This window comes from Delphinapterus leucas, chromosome 9 (assembly GCF_059928025.1).
Source record: "Delphinapterus leucas isolate spDelLeu-1000000601 "Yukka" chromosome 9, BTC_Dleu_Yukka2, whole genome shotgun sequence".
Lineage (NCBI taxonomy): Eukaryota > Metazoa > Chordata > Mammalia > Artiodactyla > Monodontidae > Delphinapterus > Delphinapterus leucas.
In genome coordinates, this window is record NC_143137.1 from 50915410 (window position 1) to 50932450 (window position 17041).

A 17041-nucleotide genomic window follows, 5' to 3' on the forward strand; every position below is an offset into this window, starting at 1 on the left:
AATGGAGAAAGTGGAATATCTGTGTTTGCCCAGTGAAAATTGTGCCAGCCCCTTGAAAAGCATGCATTTAATATTAAAGGATACAAAATCTGTAGTGTATTAGAAAGATATGAAAAAGAATGTATTTTGGAATTTGCACGATGACTCTGAAGGTTTGTAAAAGTCCTGATGTTCAGTAATTCAGCCTTGATAATTTAATAATTCTAAATGACTTTTCCAGAAAATAATTGATTAGACTTAATGTCTAGTGAGTCAGCAGGAAACTAAAGTCTGAAACAAAACCCAGCTTCCCTCTTCTCTGTCTGTTTTTTTGTCTCTTTCTGTCTCCCCTCCCTCTCTTCCCTTCCCTCCTTCTTTCTTCCTTTAGTAGTTTGACTGGTTAGTAAAAAACATGCAGGGTGGTATTTAACGCGTCCTTTATTTCTGAGTTCCAAGACTGCAGCTGGACGTGTTTATGAAAGAACAGAGGACAATTAGCTATAAAAAGTAAGAGTTACTGGTCCTCGTTCTGAGATAAGTCACGAGACTGGGTATGTTCTGCTGCTTTCACAGCCACTCTGTTCTTGGAGAGGAATTTCCATCCCTTTGTGGAGCTGCCAGAGCAGCAACAGAGAGCTCTGAATGACGTCCTCCAGGCGGTCCTGTTTGATGAAGAATTACTCTTGGTTCTGGAGCAAGTGGTAAGACCGGAGACATCTCAAGGTAGTGTCTTCGCATGGTTTTCTGGAGATGTGGATGGGCTAGATCTCTTGGGATAAGGCCTTGAGCTGGGATAAAATGGTGTTTAAAATTTCCCCACCTCCTTTTAACCCTAAAACTTCTTTTTTTTCTTATTCCCAGGTCCTTAGTTTTCTAACTGCAGAAAGGTAGTCGATGTGATGAATAGAAGGGTGTATTAGTTTCCTAGGGCTGCTGTAACAAATGACCACAAACTCCAATTTACTCTCTTACAATTCTGGAGGCCACAAGTCTAAAGTCAAGGTGTCATTAGGGCCATGCTTCCCCACAGGCTCTAGGAGAGAATCCTTTTTTGCCTCCTCCAGCTTCTGGTGGCTCCTGGCATTCCTTGGCTTGTGGCCACATTGCTCAAATCTCTACTCTGTCTTCACATGGCCATCTCCTTTCCTGTCTCTCAAAGGACACCCACCATTGGATTCAGGGCCCACCCCAATCCAGGATGATCTCGAGATCCCTACCTAAATTACATCTGCAAGGATGCCAGATAAGGTCTCATTCTGAAGCTCCAGGTGGACCTATATTTGGGGGACCACTCTCCATCTCACTACAAGGGTTGTGTGTCATGGGGCAGAGGCCTGTGTTGTGCCCAGCTTGGCCTGTGGCTTTACTAGATCTGTCTCTCTTCTCTTCCCTGCCCCACCCCCTCTCCCCACAGTGTGAGGACATAGTCAGCAGCCTGTCACCCTCATTGGCGGTGCTGGGGAAGCTGAAGCCTTCACAGCAGCGGGACCTCGTGGCCTTCCTGCGGCTAGTGGGGTACAGTGTGCAGGGCGAGTGTCCAGGCCCAGAGGATGTGGTCCACAACCGGAAACTCCTTTCTACGGCCTACTTCTTGGTCAGTGCGCTAGCAGGTATGGAAAAAAAAAAAGGGGAAGAAATGCTGTTGCCTTGAAATTACTTTGCTTACTTTGTGGACGATTTGGTACATAAGGTTCCCTCCCTTTCAAGCAGTGCAGGGATGATAGGCAGTGGAAGACTGAGGAAGTTAACAGGATTGCCGTGAAGTCACGGACTTGAGTATGAAGGAGGCCTGTCTGCTGCCAGCCTCCTCCAGTGCCTTGGAGAGAGGGCTTCCCTTTCCTCCCCCAGCGAGGGCTGTCTGGGGGCACACGCCCCCACCAACACAGGAAATCAGTTTCCCCAGACATAACCGGTGATGCACACTCGCTGCCTGGCAACGCTGAGTGGCAATGGCTTGCATTTGGCACCTGCTGTCTCCCCCAGTGTCTCGTTCCTTCTGATCCTCTTGTTCCTCTTTGCAAACTTACGGCTCTACCCCAAGTGCAGCACTGTGGCCATTAGGGCAGGGAGGCTGCGGAGAGCATCCCAACGCACTAGGTTGCTGGGCCCAGCAGCTCCACAACTTCCACACGCATCCTGGCCATCCAATTATTATTGAGCAGCGGATGCCGCCCTGACACTTCTTTGCCAACTCCCATCCGGAACGCACCTTGCCAGAGGGTCTGTGGTACCACAAGGTGGTCATCCTGTATGAGGAAGCTGGGCTTTCACTTCCTTCTCAGAAAGGCAAGACCTGGCAAGGCAGCCCAGTCTTAGTCCCCACAACTTCCCTTCAAGGTGACGTTAGTCAGGGCACTGAGCTCCTGATACATTCAGAGTTCCTCCCCAGCACCACAGGGGAACAAAGGCCCAGGAGCCTCCAGTTTTTAAACAATTAATCAGAGCCAATGCCTCTCCCAGCTCCATATGCCAATGAATGTACGCTCTATGCCTTATTCCAAGTCACGGGTAAACATTTTGACTGGGATAGGACATAAGACAGAGCCCTGTGGAACTCCACTGGAGACCTTTTCCCAGCGTTAATTGGTATATCAGAGAGTTTAATTACAGGCATTCTATCAGGAGCTAACCTACAGGCCAGAGTTCTCTACCTTGCGAGAAGCCCTTTCTTCACGTACTCTATTACTTACTGAAATTTTTTTTTCAACATCTTTATTGGAGTATAATTGCTTTACAATGGTGTGTTAGTTTCTGCTTTACAACAAAGTGAATCAGTTATACATATGCATATGTTCCCATATCTCTTCCCTCTTGCGTCTCCCTCCCTCCCACCCTCCCTATCCCACCCCTCTAGGTGGTCACAAAGCACCGAGCTGATCTCCCTGTGCTATGCGGCTACTTCCCACTAGCTATCTATTTTAATCTCAACAGGCTGGACCAATGATGTCAAATATGTAACACATGGCCAACACTGTGAATGCACCACAGTCCCTTTTTTCCTGAGCCTGGACACAGCCTCATTCTCTGCAGCCTTGCACACAGGCAGCCACTTGGGGTTGGCACATAACATGAGACTTAACCTGCTGTGTCTGAGTGGAAGCTCAGGGATAGTGAGATCTTGAAGTGCAGCTGAAAATATCTGCAGCCTGTTTCTAAGCCAACGGTGCTCTTCTGCATCTTTCTGAACTGAGATCTCATTTATGTGTCGGTCACTGTGGAGGTCGGATTGGTGTAAGCTCTTTCACTAATGCTCTTGTTTATTCTTGGCCCTTCTGAGTTGACCTTTTCCTCCTACAACAGTCTTCTCTTCTCAGAATCTGGGAAAGGTGCTAGAACAGGAAATGGCCCCTTTTTGAGGCCTGTTTCCAGCTTTCTAAGTAATAACACTAGTTTTTTCTATAGCATTTACTTTTTTAAAAAAACAATTGAGATATAATTGACACGTATATACATTAATTTCAGGTGTACAACAAAATGATTCGATATTTGAATATATGTCTCATTAACTATGTATGCATCACCATACATAGTTAAAAGTTTTCATCACAAGAAAAATAAACTTTATAAGATCTACTCTTAGCAACTCTCAGATATACAGTACAGTATTATTAACTCCAGTCACCATCCTGCACATTACATACCCGTGACTTATTTTATAGCTGGAAGTCTGTACTTTTTAACCGTCTTCACCCATTTTACCCACCCATATACATTTTACCCCCCCCACCCCTCCCAATCTGCTCTGTGAGCCCTTTTTTATTTTAAGACTCCGTATATAAGTGAGATCATATGTTGTCTTTCTCTGTCTGACTTATCTCACTCAGCATAATGCCCTCAAGGTCCATCCATGGTGTCACAAGTGGCAAGATTTCTTTTTTTTTTTTTTTTTTACTGATTAATAATATTCCTCTGTGTGTGTACCACATATTCTTTACCCATTCATCCATTGGTAGACACTTAGGTTGCCTCCCTATCTTAGCTTTTGTAAGTAATGCTGCAGTGAACATGGGGGTGCATCTTTTCAAGTCAGTGTTTTCGTTTTCTTTGGATAAATACCTAGGAGTGGAATTGCTGGATCCAATTATGGTAGTAAGACTTAATTTTTTGAGTAGCCTTAAAAAATTCTCACCAACAGTGCACAAGCGTTCCCTTTTTTCACATCCTTGCCAACACTTGTTATTTCCTGTCTTTTTGATGATAGCCATTCTAACAGATGTGAGGTCATACCTCAGTGTGGTTTTGATTTTAATTTCCCTGATGATGAGTGATGTTGAGTACCTTTTCATGTACCTATTAGCCACCTGTTTGTCTTCTTTGGAAAACTGTCTATTCAGATGTTCTGCCCTTTTTTAAAAAATTTATTATTTATTTTTGGCTGCATTGGGTCTTCATTGCTGCACGCAGGCTTTCTCTAGCTGTGGCGAGTGGGCTTCTCATTGCAGTGGTTTCTCTTGTTGTGGAACACGGGCTCTAGGGTGTGCAGACTTCAGTAGTTGTGGCACACAGGCCCAGTAGTTGTGGCTCGCGGGCTCTAGAGCGCAGGCTCTGTAGTTGTGGCGCATGGGCTTAGCTGCTCCGTGGCATGTGGGATCTTCCTGGACCAGGGCTCGAACCCACGTCCCCTGCACTGGCAGGCAGATTCCACTGTGCTGCCAGGGAAGCCCCTTCTGCCCATTTTTAAATTGGATTTTTTTTTGCTATTGAGTTGTTGTATGAGTTTTTTATATGTTTTGGATATTAACCCCTTATCAGATATATGATTTGCAAATATTTCTTTCCCCATCAATAGGCTGCCTTTTCATTTTGTTGATTTCCTTTGCTGTGCAGAAGATTTTTAGTTTGATGTAGTTTCACTTGTTTATTTTTGCTTTTGTTGCCATTGCCTTTGGTATGAAATCCAAAAAAATCATTGCCAAGACTAATGTCAAGGAGCTTATTTACTGCCTATGTTTTCTTCTAATTTTATGGTTTCAGATCTTATGTTTAAATCTTTGATCCATTTTGAGTTAGTTTTTCTGTATGGTGTAAGATAGTGGTCCCGTTTTCCCAGCACCATTTATTGAAGACTGTTCTTTCTCCATTGTATATTCTTGGCTCCTTTGTTGTAAATTAATTGACAATATATGCATGGGATTATTTCTGGGCTCTCTATTTTGTTCCACTGATCAATGTGTCTGTTTCTATGCCAATACAATACTATTTTGATTAATGTAGCTTTATAATATAATTTGAAATCAGGGCGTGTGATATCTCCAGCTTTGTTCTTCTTTCTCAAGATTGCTTTGGCTCTTCAGAATCTTTTATAGTTTTAAACAAATTTTATAATTGTTTGTTCTATTTCTGTGAAAAATGCCATTGGAATTCTGATAGCGGTTGCACTGAATCTGTAGCTTGGGTAGTATGAACATTGTAGCAGTATTCTCCCAATTCATGAACATGAAATATCTTTCCAGTTATTTGTGTCTTCTTCAATTTCTTTCATCAGTGTCCTATAGTTTTCAGTGTACAGGTCTTTTACCTCCAAGGTTAAATTGATTCCAAGGTATTTTATTCTTTTTGATGCAGTTGTAAATTGGATTGTTTTCTTAATTTCCTTTTCTGATAGTTTGTTATTAGTGTATAGAAATGCAACAGATTTTTGTATTTTGATTTTGATACTGCAACTTTACTGACTTTATTCGTGCTAACAGTTTTTTGTCATTTAGGGTTTTTTCTATATATAATATCATGTCATGTGCAAATAGGGATAGCTTTACTTCTTCCTTTCCGATTTGGATGCCTTTTGTTTCCTCTTCTTGCTTAACTGTTCTGGCCAGGACTTCCAATACTATGTTGAATAAAAGTGGTGAGTGGGCTTCCTTGTCTTGTTTCTGACCTTAGAGGAAAAGCTTTCAGTTTTTTACCACTGAGTATGATGTTAGCTGTGGACTTGTCATATCTGACCTTTATTATGTTGAGATATGTTCCCTCTATACCCACTTTGTTGAGAGTTTTTATCATAAATGGATGATGGGTTTTGTCAAGTGCTTTTTCTGTGTCTACTGAGATGATGATATGATTTCTATCCTTCCGTTTGTTAATATGGTGTATCACACTGACGTGCGGATGTTGAACTGTCCTTGCATCTCTGGACTAAAATCCCATATGATCATGATGTATGATCCTTTTAATGTATTGTTGAATTTGGTTTGCTAATATTTTGTTGAGGATTTTTGCATCTACGTTCATCAGGGATGTTGGTCTGTAATTTTCTTGTGGTGTCCTTGTCTGATTTTGGTATCAGGGTAATGCTGGCCTCATTATAAAATAAGTTTGGAAGTGTTCCTTCCTCTTATTTTTTGGAAGAATTTGAGAAGGATTGGTTTCAATTCTTTAAATGTATGCAGAATTCACCAGTGAAGCCATCCTGGTCCTTGACTTTTGTTTGTTGGGAGATTTTTGATTACTGATTCAGTCTACTTAGAAAATCCGAAAAGACTGATTACTATTTCTTCCTGATTCAGTCCTGGCGGATTGTATGCTGCTAGGAATTTATTAATTTCTTCTAGGTTGTCCAATGTTTTGGCATATAATTATTCATAGTACCCTCTTATGATCTCTTGTATTTCTGGGGTATCAGTTGTAACATCTCCACTTTCATTTTTTTTTTTTTTTTTTGCGGTACGCGGGCCTCTCACTGTTGTGGCCTCTCCCGCCGCGGAGCACAGGCTCCGGACGCGCAGGCCCAGCGGCCATGGCTCACGGGCCCAGCCGCTCCGCGGCATGTGGGATCCTCCCAGACCGGGGCACGAACCCGCGTCCCCTTCATTGGCAGGCGGACTGTCAACCACTGCACCACCAGGGAAGCCCTCCACTTTCATTTCTGATTTTTTAATTTATTTTTTAAACATATTTATTGGAGTATAATTGCTTTACAATGTTGTGTTAGTTTCTGCTCTATAACAAAGTGAATCAGCTATACGCACACATATATCCCCATATGCCCTCCCTCTTGCATCTCCCTCCCACCCTCCCTATCCCACCCCTGTAGGTGGTCACAAAGCACCGAGCCGATCTCCCTGTGCTATGCGGCTGCTTCCCACTAGCTATCTATTTTACGTTCTTTTTTTTCTTGGCAAGTCTAGCTAAAGGTTTGTTAGTTTTCTTTATCTTTTCAAAGAACCAGCTATTAGTTTCATTGATTTTTTTTCTCTTATCAGTCTGCATTTCATTTAATTTCCACTCTGATCTTTATGATTTCCTTCCTTCTACTAACTCTGGGTTTCATTTGTTCTGTTTTTTTGAGGTATAAAGTTAGGTTGTTTGAGATTTTTCTTATTTCCTGAGGTAGCCATTTATTGCTGTGAGCTTTCCTCTTAGAACTGGCTTTGCTACATCCCATACATTTTGATATGTTGTATTTCCATTTGTCTAAAGGTATTTTTGATTTTTCTATTGATTTCTTCTTTGACATATTGTTCAGTAGCACATTGTTTAATCTCCACATATTTTGACTTTTCCAGTTTTCTTGTAATTGATTTCTACTTTTATACCATTGTGGTTGGGAAAAATGCTTGATATGATTTCAGTCTTCTTAAATTTATTAAGACTTGTTTTGTGGCCTATAAAATATGACCTATCCTGGAGAATGTTCCATGTGTGCCTGAGAAGAATGTATGCTCTTTTCCTTTTGTATGGAATGTGCTCCATGTATCTGTTAAATCCATCTGATCTAATGTGTCATTTAAGGCCACTATTTCTTATTGGTTTTCTCTCTGGATGATCTATCCATTGATCAAAGTGGAGTATTAAAAGTCCCCTACTCTTATTGTATTGCTATTTCTCTTTTTAGGTCTATTTTCTTTATATATTTAGGTGCTCCTATGTTGGGTGCATAAATATTTAAAAGTGTTATATCCTCTTGTTGGATTGACCCCTTTATCATTATGTAATGCCCTTCTTTGTCTCTTATTACAGTCTTAATTTTAAGTCTATTTACTGCAGATATAAAGAAAGCCTATATAACCCCAGCTTTCTTTTGGTTTCTATTTGCATGGAATATGTTTCCATCCCTTCATTTTCAGTCTGTGTATGTCCTTGCATCTGAAATGAGTCTCCTGTAGGCAACATAATGGTCTTTTTAAAAAAAAAAAAAAATTATCCATTCAGCTACTCCATCTTTTGACTGGAGAACTTAGTCCAATTACATTTAAAGTTATTAGTGATAGATATGTACTTACTGCCATTTTATTAATTACTCTGTGGCTCTTTGGTAGTTCTTTGTTCCTTTCTTCTCTTGCTCTCCTCCTTTGTGATTTGATGATTTTCTCTAGTGGTATGCTTAGATTGCTTTCTCTTTACTCTTTTGTGTATCTGCTATAGGTTTTTAATTTGTGGTTACCATGAGGATTACATACCAACTTAAAATAGACGGTTATAAATACCTGTTGGTAACAACTTAAGTTTGAATGCATTCTAAGGCTCTACTTTTTTACTCTCCCCCTCCTGCCATTTTATGGTTTTGATGTCACAAATTATATCTTTTTATCTTGCATATCCCTTAACAAATTATTGTAGTTATAGTTATTTTTTTACTAATTTTGTCTTTTAATCTCATACTAGTTTTGTGATTAATCTGCCCTTACAACATTATTCTGAATTTTACTATATATTTACCTTTACCAGTGAGATTTATATTTTCATGTGTTTTCCTATTACTACTCCTTCATTTCAGGTTAAACAAGTTCCTTTTACATTTCTTGTAAGGCTCATCTAGTGGTGATGAATTCCTTCAGCTTTTGCTTGTCTGGAAAATTCTCTCCCCTACAATTCTGAATGACAACTTTGTCAGGTAGTCTTGGTTGCAAGTTTTTTTCGTTTGGTACTTTCACTATATCATACCACTCCCTTCTCGGCTGCAAAGTTTCTGCTGAAAAATCTGATCTGCTGATAGCCATGTAGGTGGGGTTCCCTTGTGTGTAACAAGTTGTTTTTCTCTTGCTGCTTTTAAGATTCTCTCCTTGTCTTTAACTTTTGACATTTTAATGTGGTGTGGTGTGGGTCTCTTTGGGTTCCTCTTATTTGGAACCTCCAGTCTGGGTTTCTTGGGTCCGAGTGTCTGTTTCCTTCCCCAGGTTAGGGAAGTTTTCAGCCCCTTTCTCTCTTCTTCTGGGATCCGTATAGTGCCAATGTTGGTCTGCTTGATGCAGTAGCATAGTTTCTTAAGCTGTGTTTACTTTTTTTTCACCTTTTTCTTTTTGCTGCTCTGATTGGGTGCGTCTCATTGCCTTGTCTTTGAATTCAGTGATCATCTGCTTCGTCTAGTCTGTGGTCGAACCCTCTAGTGTGTGTTTTGGTTCATTTATTGTATTCTTCATCTCTGTGACTTTATTTTGGTCCTTTCCTATATTTTCTCGTTCTTTGTTGAAGCTCTCACTGTGTTCATCCATTCTTCCCCAAGCTTATTAAGCATTTTTATGATATTTTGAACTCTTTAGCAGGCAAATAAATCATTTATATGCTTTTCATTCAGGACCTTTTCTGAGCTTTTATCTTGTTCCTCTGTTTGGAACATATTTCTCTGTTTCTTCATTTTCCTTGACACTCTGTGTTTGTTTCCATGCAGAAGGTAAAGAAGTCTCCTCTCACGTGAGGGAGTGGTCTCATGTAAGAGAGGAGGACCTTATTCAACCTCACCCTAGCTCTTTGTTGTCTCTCAAACCTTTGTGATTGTCCAAGCAGCCTATTTTTAGTGGCTCCCAATGGTTGAGGGTTTGTCAACACCTGTCAGTGCCCCAAAGAGGATCTCAGTCAGCACCTAGATTTAGGCTGATTAGAAGCCAGAGCTTCATGCAGCAGCTTTTAAAGTATACAAGTATATACAGACCACAGTGTAAATCCTGCTAGCCAGTAGAGCCAGGTGACCTAAAAGTGTCACTGGGTGGCAGTCACAGAAATCACAAGCTAGACGATTGTATAAGCTCCTTTCCAGGAGATACCAGCAACCTGGAATGAGGCAGATGGAGAGCACAAAGGTAGCATCCATTGGCCTCTGTTCTGAGAGCAGACCCCTAGACGTATGTCAAACCAGAAGCTTGCCCCTCAGGCCGAGCGACTGGGCCTCTTTCACAGAAGACGAGGGGTGTGTTTCAGTTTGCTGTCTGACAGTGCCTTGGGGGTGGTAGCTGGCCAAGAACAGTCTGATTGTTACAGTCCCGAGGGACCCAGGAATGCAAGCCCTGCTGGCCATGAGAGCCAGACGATCAAGGGGTGTTTCCTGGGTGGCAGCCACAAAAACAAGGGCACCAGAGATGTGTCCTAGCCCTTCTCTGGGAAATATTGGTGCTTTGAAGTGTGGCAGAGGAAGGGTGCAAAGATGGTGTCTGATGGCCTCTGTCCCCAGAGGGTACACCAGCAGGTCCCTAGGTGCGTGTTAAATTACATGCCTACCCCCAGGCCGATGCTTTATGATAACGAGCCTCTTTCATAGAGAGTATGGGGGTTTTTCAAACAGCTGCTTCTGTGCTGGGTCCTAGGGGTGGGTAAGTCCCGTGCAAGCCCTTTAAGAATGATTTCTCAGTTCACTATAGGCATACGGGTTTTTTTTCCTTGTTCACCTGATGTATGGGAGTTGCTCAGGTAGTTTTGGGTTTCTTCAGAGGAAACTGTCCCATATGTCGCTGTAGATTCAGTTTGTCTGTGGAAGGAGGTGAGTTCCGGATCTTACGGTGCCATCTTGAACCGCCCTCCTCCTGTTTGTTTAAAGCACTTCGGTCTCAGCATCTAGCCCATCTCCTGGAACACTTCCCCTATTTTGTGACCTTAAGCATGAACTTCCCAGGTTTCATTTGTAAAATAGTTAGAATATGAAAGATCAAAAGAAATCATTTCAATTCTAGAAACGCTGAAGAAGCCTCTGCTGTGTTTTAGGCACTGCTAGATGCTGAGGTAGGAGAAAATCATCATCCCCACCCTCAAGGGAACTACAGTCAAGCAGTGAAATTAGGTGGTAAGCGCTGCAAAGTAGAGCTGTGTCCCTAGCACCATGCTCAAGGTAGTGAATGACCACTGAGTAACATGGAAGTAAAGTATTTCCAAGAATAAGGGATGATGACGATTACATGGGACTTGGGAGTCACCTGAGAAGTGAGGAATGGACACATGAACGGGTGAGATGACTTGTGATGGTAGCTCAGCCAGGACATCATGTCCCAGGGGACTTTGTCCTGGCCCTTCACAGCCCTGTGGATCTTTCCACAAGGCCCCATACCGTTACCATCTTCATCTTCCTGATTTGGGAGCCGGGCCTCCTTGAGGATCTGTTGAAAACGGTGGGGACTCTCTGGAGACAAAAGAACATTTAAATGCCATTTAGGCTCAGACCTCGGGGCTGCCCCATCCCCCTAGCAGCCTTCTGCTCTTGGGAGAAGGCCGTGTTTCGTTGTGCTCTGTTGGGCCACAGCCTCAGCGACACACTGCCCTTTATATAAATAAGGCTTCTAATTAATGCAGGAGATGGGGGAGTTCATGAGCGTTCCCTGCGCCAGATGATGGAGCAGACGATTCTTTTCTCTTTTGCCTTTTCAGTGCAAAGATTGTATCCCAAGGGATTGGGTCCTTTTAGCAACTGCATCTGTTCTACCTTGGGAGGTATTTAAAACTGGTTTTGACTAACACTGATCTGGATTTCCTTTTCCTGGGGCTTGGCAGGACGCTTCTGGGGGCAGCCCCCAGCCTTATACAGCTCTGTGCCAATGCTCTCTGCCACTGGTACTCTTGTGTTGAGCTAGCTGTGGGCCAGGGGGCCCTGCAGAGTCCTGGGCTCAAGAGGTCTGCTGTGCCACCCCTTGACTAGACCACATTATATCTTTCTCCCCCAAATGATTAGTGACCTAGGTATAACCCTTTATAGTTTACATAGTTCTCTGACATAGGCAGAGAAAAAAAATCTATAGTATGCAAATGAGGAACCTTGCTGAGAGAGGTATACCCAAGGTCGCTCCCAAATATTTAGTGGCGCTCAAACACTGCTCTTCTGTCACCAAACCCCAGGTTCTTTCTACTTTTCTATGCTGATTCACTTTTCCCTGAGTCTGTACCGTTCTTTCTGATTGGCAAATTGCATGTAAGAAATATCCTCTGGTGAACACACAGAGCTGGTTACCTGGTCCCTACATCTATTTTCTGAAAGGCCTTTGCTGCCGGTGTAGCCCCATTCATTCATTTATTCTACAGTTACTGAGCATATCCTCTGCCTGACTGACAGAGGATATATAAATTAGGTACAGCTCGGGGGCTGGCTCTGTTTCCATGGGTGCTTTTTGATGGTGACTGATTTTTTTTTTTTCTCCTGCAGAAATGCCAGATAACGCAGCAGGTCTGCTGGGCACTTGTTGTAAGCTCCAGATTATTCCTACACTGTGCCATCTGGTAAGAACCTCCCAGAGAGGACCTGGGGATGGGCAGGAACAGGGAAGTGATGAGGAGATGGACACCTAACAGCTGATAAAACTCGCTAGGCTTTCTCATCCACAACAGCCCTTCAGAATAGGTTAAAACAGGTATTATTAATCTCTCTCTTTTTTACACCCTGCCCACGTCACACACCCCATAGGAAGGCTAAGGCTCAGAGGGAAAGGAGTTATTTGAAGAACTTGCTAGCAGGGCTAGGACTCAAACCTTATATTTATACTCCAAATCTCATGATTTTTGCATTTTTTGGAGAGAATTTTGGCCAAGGCTTGGTGCAGTGTTGCAGGGAAGGGGCCTGACACCACACTATTTGCAATGGCAGTTCTGTGGCTGGACCAGTTTGATTCAGCTCTGCATCAAATTTAACAGGGGAAGTATTCAAGAGGACTGCTTTGTCTCAGGGAGACATTTCATTTTCTCCTCGGAATATCATTAGCTTCATGCCCTCAGGAAATGCCATGGCAAGAGCAAGAGCTAGGTAATGATGAGCTTAGCCCTGAAAGTCAAGGTTAAGCTTTTCCTTTTTAAATTACAAACTGGGTCATCAATAGAAGGGACCATCAGTAGGCTGGGGCGGCTCCTCTGTTGTAGCTTCTGCAGGTGTTGCTCAGCCTAGGGCAGAGAAGCAGAGGATACCCGGCTATGTTATTTTGAGGCCTGGTTACTAAGGGCTGAGGCCAGCATGCTATGTAGACCCGAAGGACCAAAGCTCAGAGCTCTGCTCCCAGATCTGGGAAGCAGGTATTGGGGTAGACTGCCTAGATAGGACCCTGCAGTTCGTTATGCATCTACTCTGGGAACTTTGAGCACTGTGGTTAGTGCCTCTGGTACTTCTTGGCATAGCAAAGACATCCAGAGACTGCAGCAAGGCTTCATTCCAAGGATCAGTTTAGATGTCATTCACAACCGAGAGCAGATTGTACCTGTGCAGAGGAATGCTGTGTTCTTGTACTTTGACCACAAAAACTGAACTACTTGAAAATGAGCCAGCATGCCACTGTGGTGCGGCCAGCTGAGGGTAAAGGCTGATGGCGCAGTTTGGTTATGGAAACAATATCTATCATTATCTAATTGTCTGCAATGACAGTAACTCTGCTTTCTAGCTTAGCTCCCTTTTGCAGCAACTAAGTATTTAGCATATCCCAAGTCAGCCCTCACCATGTATTTACAAAGTCATTAACTGCATTCAGGAAGTATATAAAAAAGAAAATACTGCCGAGACTGCATTAGCTAACTCCCTCCCTCTCCCAACCAGCTCACAGTTAGTTGTCATCTTCCCTGTAGGTCTGCTCTAGGATTTGATCTTTGGGTTGCTTCCAAGTTCTGCTCTGTTGGTGTTCTGGGAGTAGCCATTAGGACGCACTTGGAGTCCCAGCACAGCTGGTATTCTACCTTGGTGCAAAACTACCCACCCACAGAGTCATCTGTTTGCCTTTGTGGGCTGCTCAACATAAAGAAGTAATTTTTCTTTATGTGAAGACACTCAGGAAGGTCTTTAATCTCCCCTAGAGCTCATAACAACGTTTGTTAGGACCGCAAGGCTTCTGCCTCCTGAAGGAATCTGGGTATCTTATGTTTCCTATAGGTATTTACTTAGAGCAGGGTACAGAAATCTCCTTGCATGCCTGTCTTGTCTTGTCTGGTGGCCAGAGTCACTTTGAGAGGCTTGCTGAAGGGCTTTTGAAAGAACAGCGTCAGCTACACTAACACATTTGCGAACTGGTGAAAGAGCTGGTAAGAAAGTGAGAATCATCTGGAGGGAATGTTAATTTCACACATTCCCCCCCCCCCCTTTGGGTGACTGTAATCTCTCTTATACTGAGAAGTGCCTCTGGGGGGTTGGCAGATGTTCAGAGAAGAAGGCAGGATGTTGCTGGGTGCTTCTCCACCAGACCCAGGACACAGCCCACTGTGCTGCATCAGTGGAGCTTATTCTTAAATCACCAGATGTGGTGCTCATGCTTAAAGAAGCAGGCCAGATCCACTCCCTAAAGCATCATCTACAATTTACAGTCTAGGCCACGTGGTAAGGGGAAACCTCTGGTTACACTGTGTGAGTTGCATTGGGTGAATCTACAAGGTGTAGATTTGTAAGGCTGATTTTGATAACAGACACACAAGTTCCTTTATATGCAAATGAGTGCTGCCCTTCAGCCCCTGGGGCAAGTTGCTTATTACTTTTAGTAAGAAAGATTATCAGTGCTCAGAACATGTCTGGAATTCTTTTGGATTCCCTTCAGATTCAGTTAAAATTCATGTATACCTTATAAGGCTTCATTTTTTATTTTAAATTTTACTTTCTACATTATTAATCTGATCTGGTTCTGAGTGCCTGTTTAAAATTCAAATCTACTGGCAAATTTGTAATTACTAAAGATTAAAAACAACTGTGTCAGAGGCAGTGCTCAAGACCCTAAAAGCAAAGTTTCACAGGTTCTGAGCAGTTGCAATTAGAGCAGTGTTTGATGTGACCTCTCTGAAGAACCAACGTTCAACTGAGGGTCGATGTTTTAGGCAGGGTATAAGGTAAGCACAACGGACCAGGTCCCTGCTCTCCTGGGCAGCTTAGGTTTTAATAAACAGAGTAAACAGGGAATGTCAGGAAGATAATTTCAGATACAGCAAGCATATGAAGACAATAAAATAATGTAATCGTGGCTGGGATATGGGGGTAGCAAGTGGCTCGATGGAGAGAGGATTAGGAAAGGCCCTTCTGATGTGGCATTTCAACCGACAGCTCAGAGATGAGAAGGAAAGTTCTGTGGGGAACTCTGGAGGAAGGATGTCGCAGGTGGAAGGAAGAGCTTAAGGCAAGAAGCATCACTAAATAAACCATGGTACCTACCTTTGAGGAGTTCATGCAAACATGTAAGACATTCTAATAGGTGAATTAAAATTTAAAAAAAAACAAACCTTACATACTGTGTGCATAAGAAAGTTATATGCTGACCTTTCTAGAGTTCAGAGAGTAGGGATTGGGTCAGAGGACTCCAGGCGAAGTGGAGGTCCTGGCCTGGGCCAAATATATCCTGTTACAGCCTAAGGGTTTTCCCTGCTCTATTTGGGGAATGTAAACAACTTAATTTTTCCCCCATAATTAGTTAGAAGTGCTAACATTATTATCCAATGGTGTGTATTTTCTATAACCTTTTTTGGTGGATTTGTTTACATGTGTCATTTCAGCTCCATGCTCTGTCTGATGATGGTGTGTCTGATCTTGAAGACCCAGTCTTGGCTCCACTGAAAGATACAGAAAGGTTTGGGATCGTGCAGCGTCTGTTTGCCTCAGCTGACATTAACCTGGAGAGACTGCAACCTTCTGTGAAAGTTGCCACCCGGAAGGACCCTAACGTTTTCCCACTGATTCTTTATATAAGCCTGAATGGACTCTGTGCTTTGGGCAGAGCACAGTAACAGTGTCATATGTGGATTACAGGTACACCTTATTTTATTGCACTTTGCAGATAATGCACTTTTTTTTTTTTTTTTTTTACAAATTGAAGGTCTGTGACAACCCTGAGTCGAGCAAGTCTAGCGGTGCCATTTTTCCAACAGCTCACTGCTGTCACATTTTGGTAATTCTCCCAGTATTTCAGACTTTTTCATTATTATTATATTTGTCATGGTGATCTTTGATGATACTACTGCAAAAAGATTACAACTCGGCTCAGATGATGGTTAGCATTTTTTTAGCAATAAAGTATTTTAAAATTAAGGTATATACATTGTTTAGACATAATGCTATTGTACACATAATAGACATATAAGATAGTATGAACATAAGTTTTATATGCACTGGAAAACCAACAAATTTGTGTGACTCGCTTTACTGCAGTGGTCTGCAACCAAGTCCCCAGTATCTCTGAGGTCTGCCTCTACGTGTTAATCAGCCAAGCCTGGGTATTTCTCAGCGTCATTAAGATACTGCCTTTGGGGCTTAGATCACCACGTTAAAGGTTGATCTAAAAGGTTGATCTAGGAGATGAACTTACGGAACAGTTTAATAAGTGGTGACTTTTTGCATATGAATCGCCTCAAATTTAGCCACCAGGTACTCTGTGTACAGTGTCTTTTTCATAGGAGATCCTCTTGTGCTGGTAACCCAGTGTCCGAGTTAGACCCCAGCACATGAAGAGCTGGTGGAGGGTTGAGAATTGTAAGCCAGAGTACATTCAGATCTTTTCTCTGCAGAAAAATGGGTCCATCTAGTTCCCACTTCCTGTTAAAAACAGATGAGGCTGATGCTTTGATCCAAAAATGTGTGAATGCTGTGGGGAGGAATTTCTCTTCATAGAAGGCTCCATTTTGAATGTGCTGTATGCTATGCAGTGATTAATTGAAAAACGAACTGTAAATGCCACTAGAGTACAGAGGTTATTGTTTAGCAGAAGACTCTAACAGCAGGACACTGTTCCTTAGGGTCAAGCTCTATCCATTTTGACTTTGCTGTGCTTTGATGAATGTACCAGTCCTATGTCTAGAGCAATGTGTGGATTTCCCATGCATTCTGGATGTTGAATTTGTAAAATACTACATTTTGTATCAAAGGAAACTTTGAATTGTATATATTTCTCTTCTTCATTCTGCTTTCATATCCTTCTCCTATTAATAG

At 42.5% G+C, this 17041-nt stretch overlaps 1 protein-coding gene across 1 annotated transcript in view; it reads left to right on the forward strand.

The window, feature by feature from the left end:
- The window catches only part of GSDME (gasdermin E), a 142542-nt gene that overhangs the window by 94522 nt on the left and 30979 nt on the right, over positions 1-17041 (forward strand). The window contains exons 7-10 of the mRNA XM_089917603.1: positions 553-680; positions 1394-1589; positions 12314-12387; positions 15613-15865. Coding sequence (XP_089773729.1) covers positions 553-680; positions 1394-1589; positions 12314-12387; positions 15613-15843 — 629 coding nt within the window. The 3' untranslated portion in view covers positions 15844-15865. The remainder of the gene's footprint in view (positions 1-552; positions 681-1393; positions 1590-12313; positions 12388-15612; positions 15866-17041) is intronic.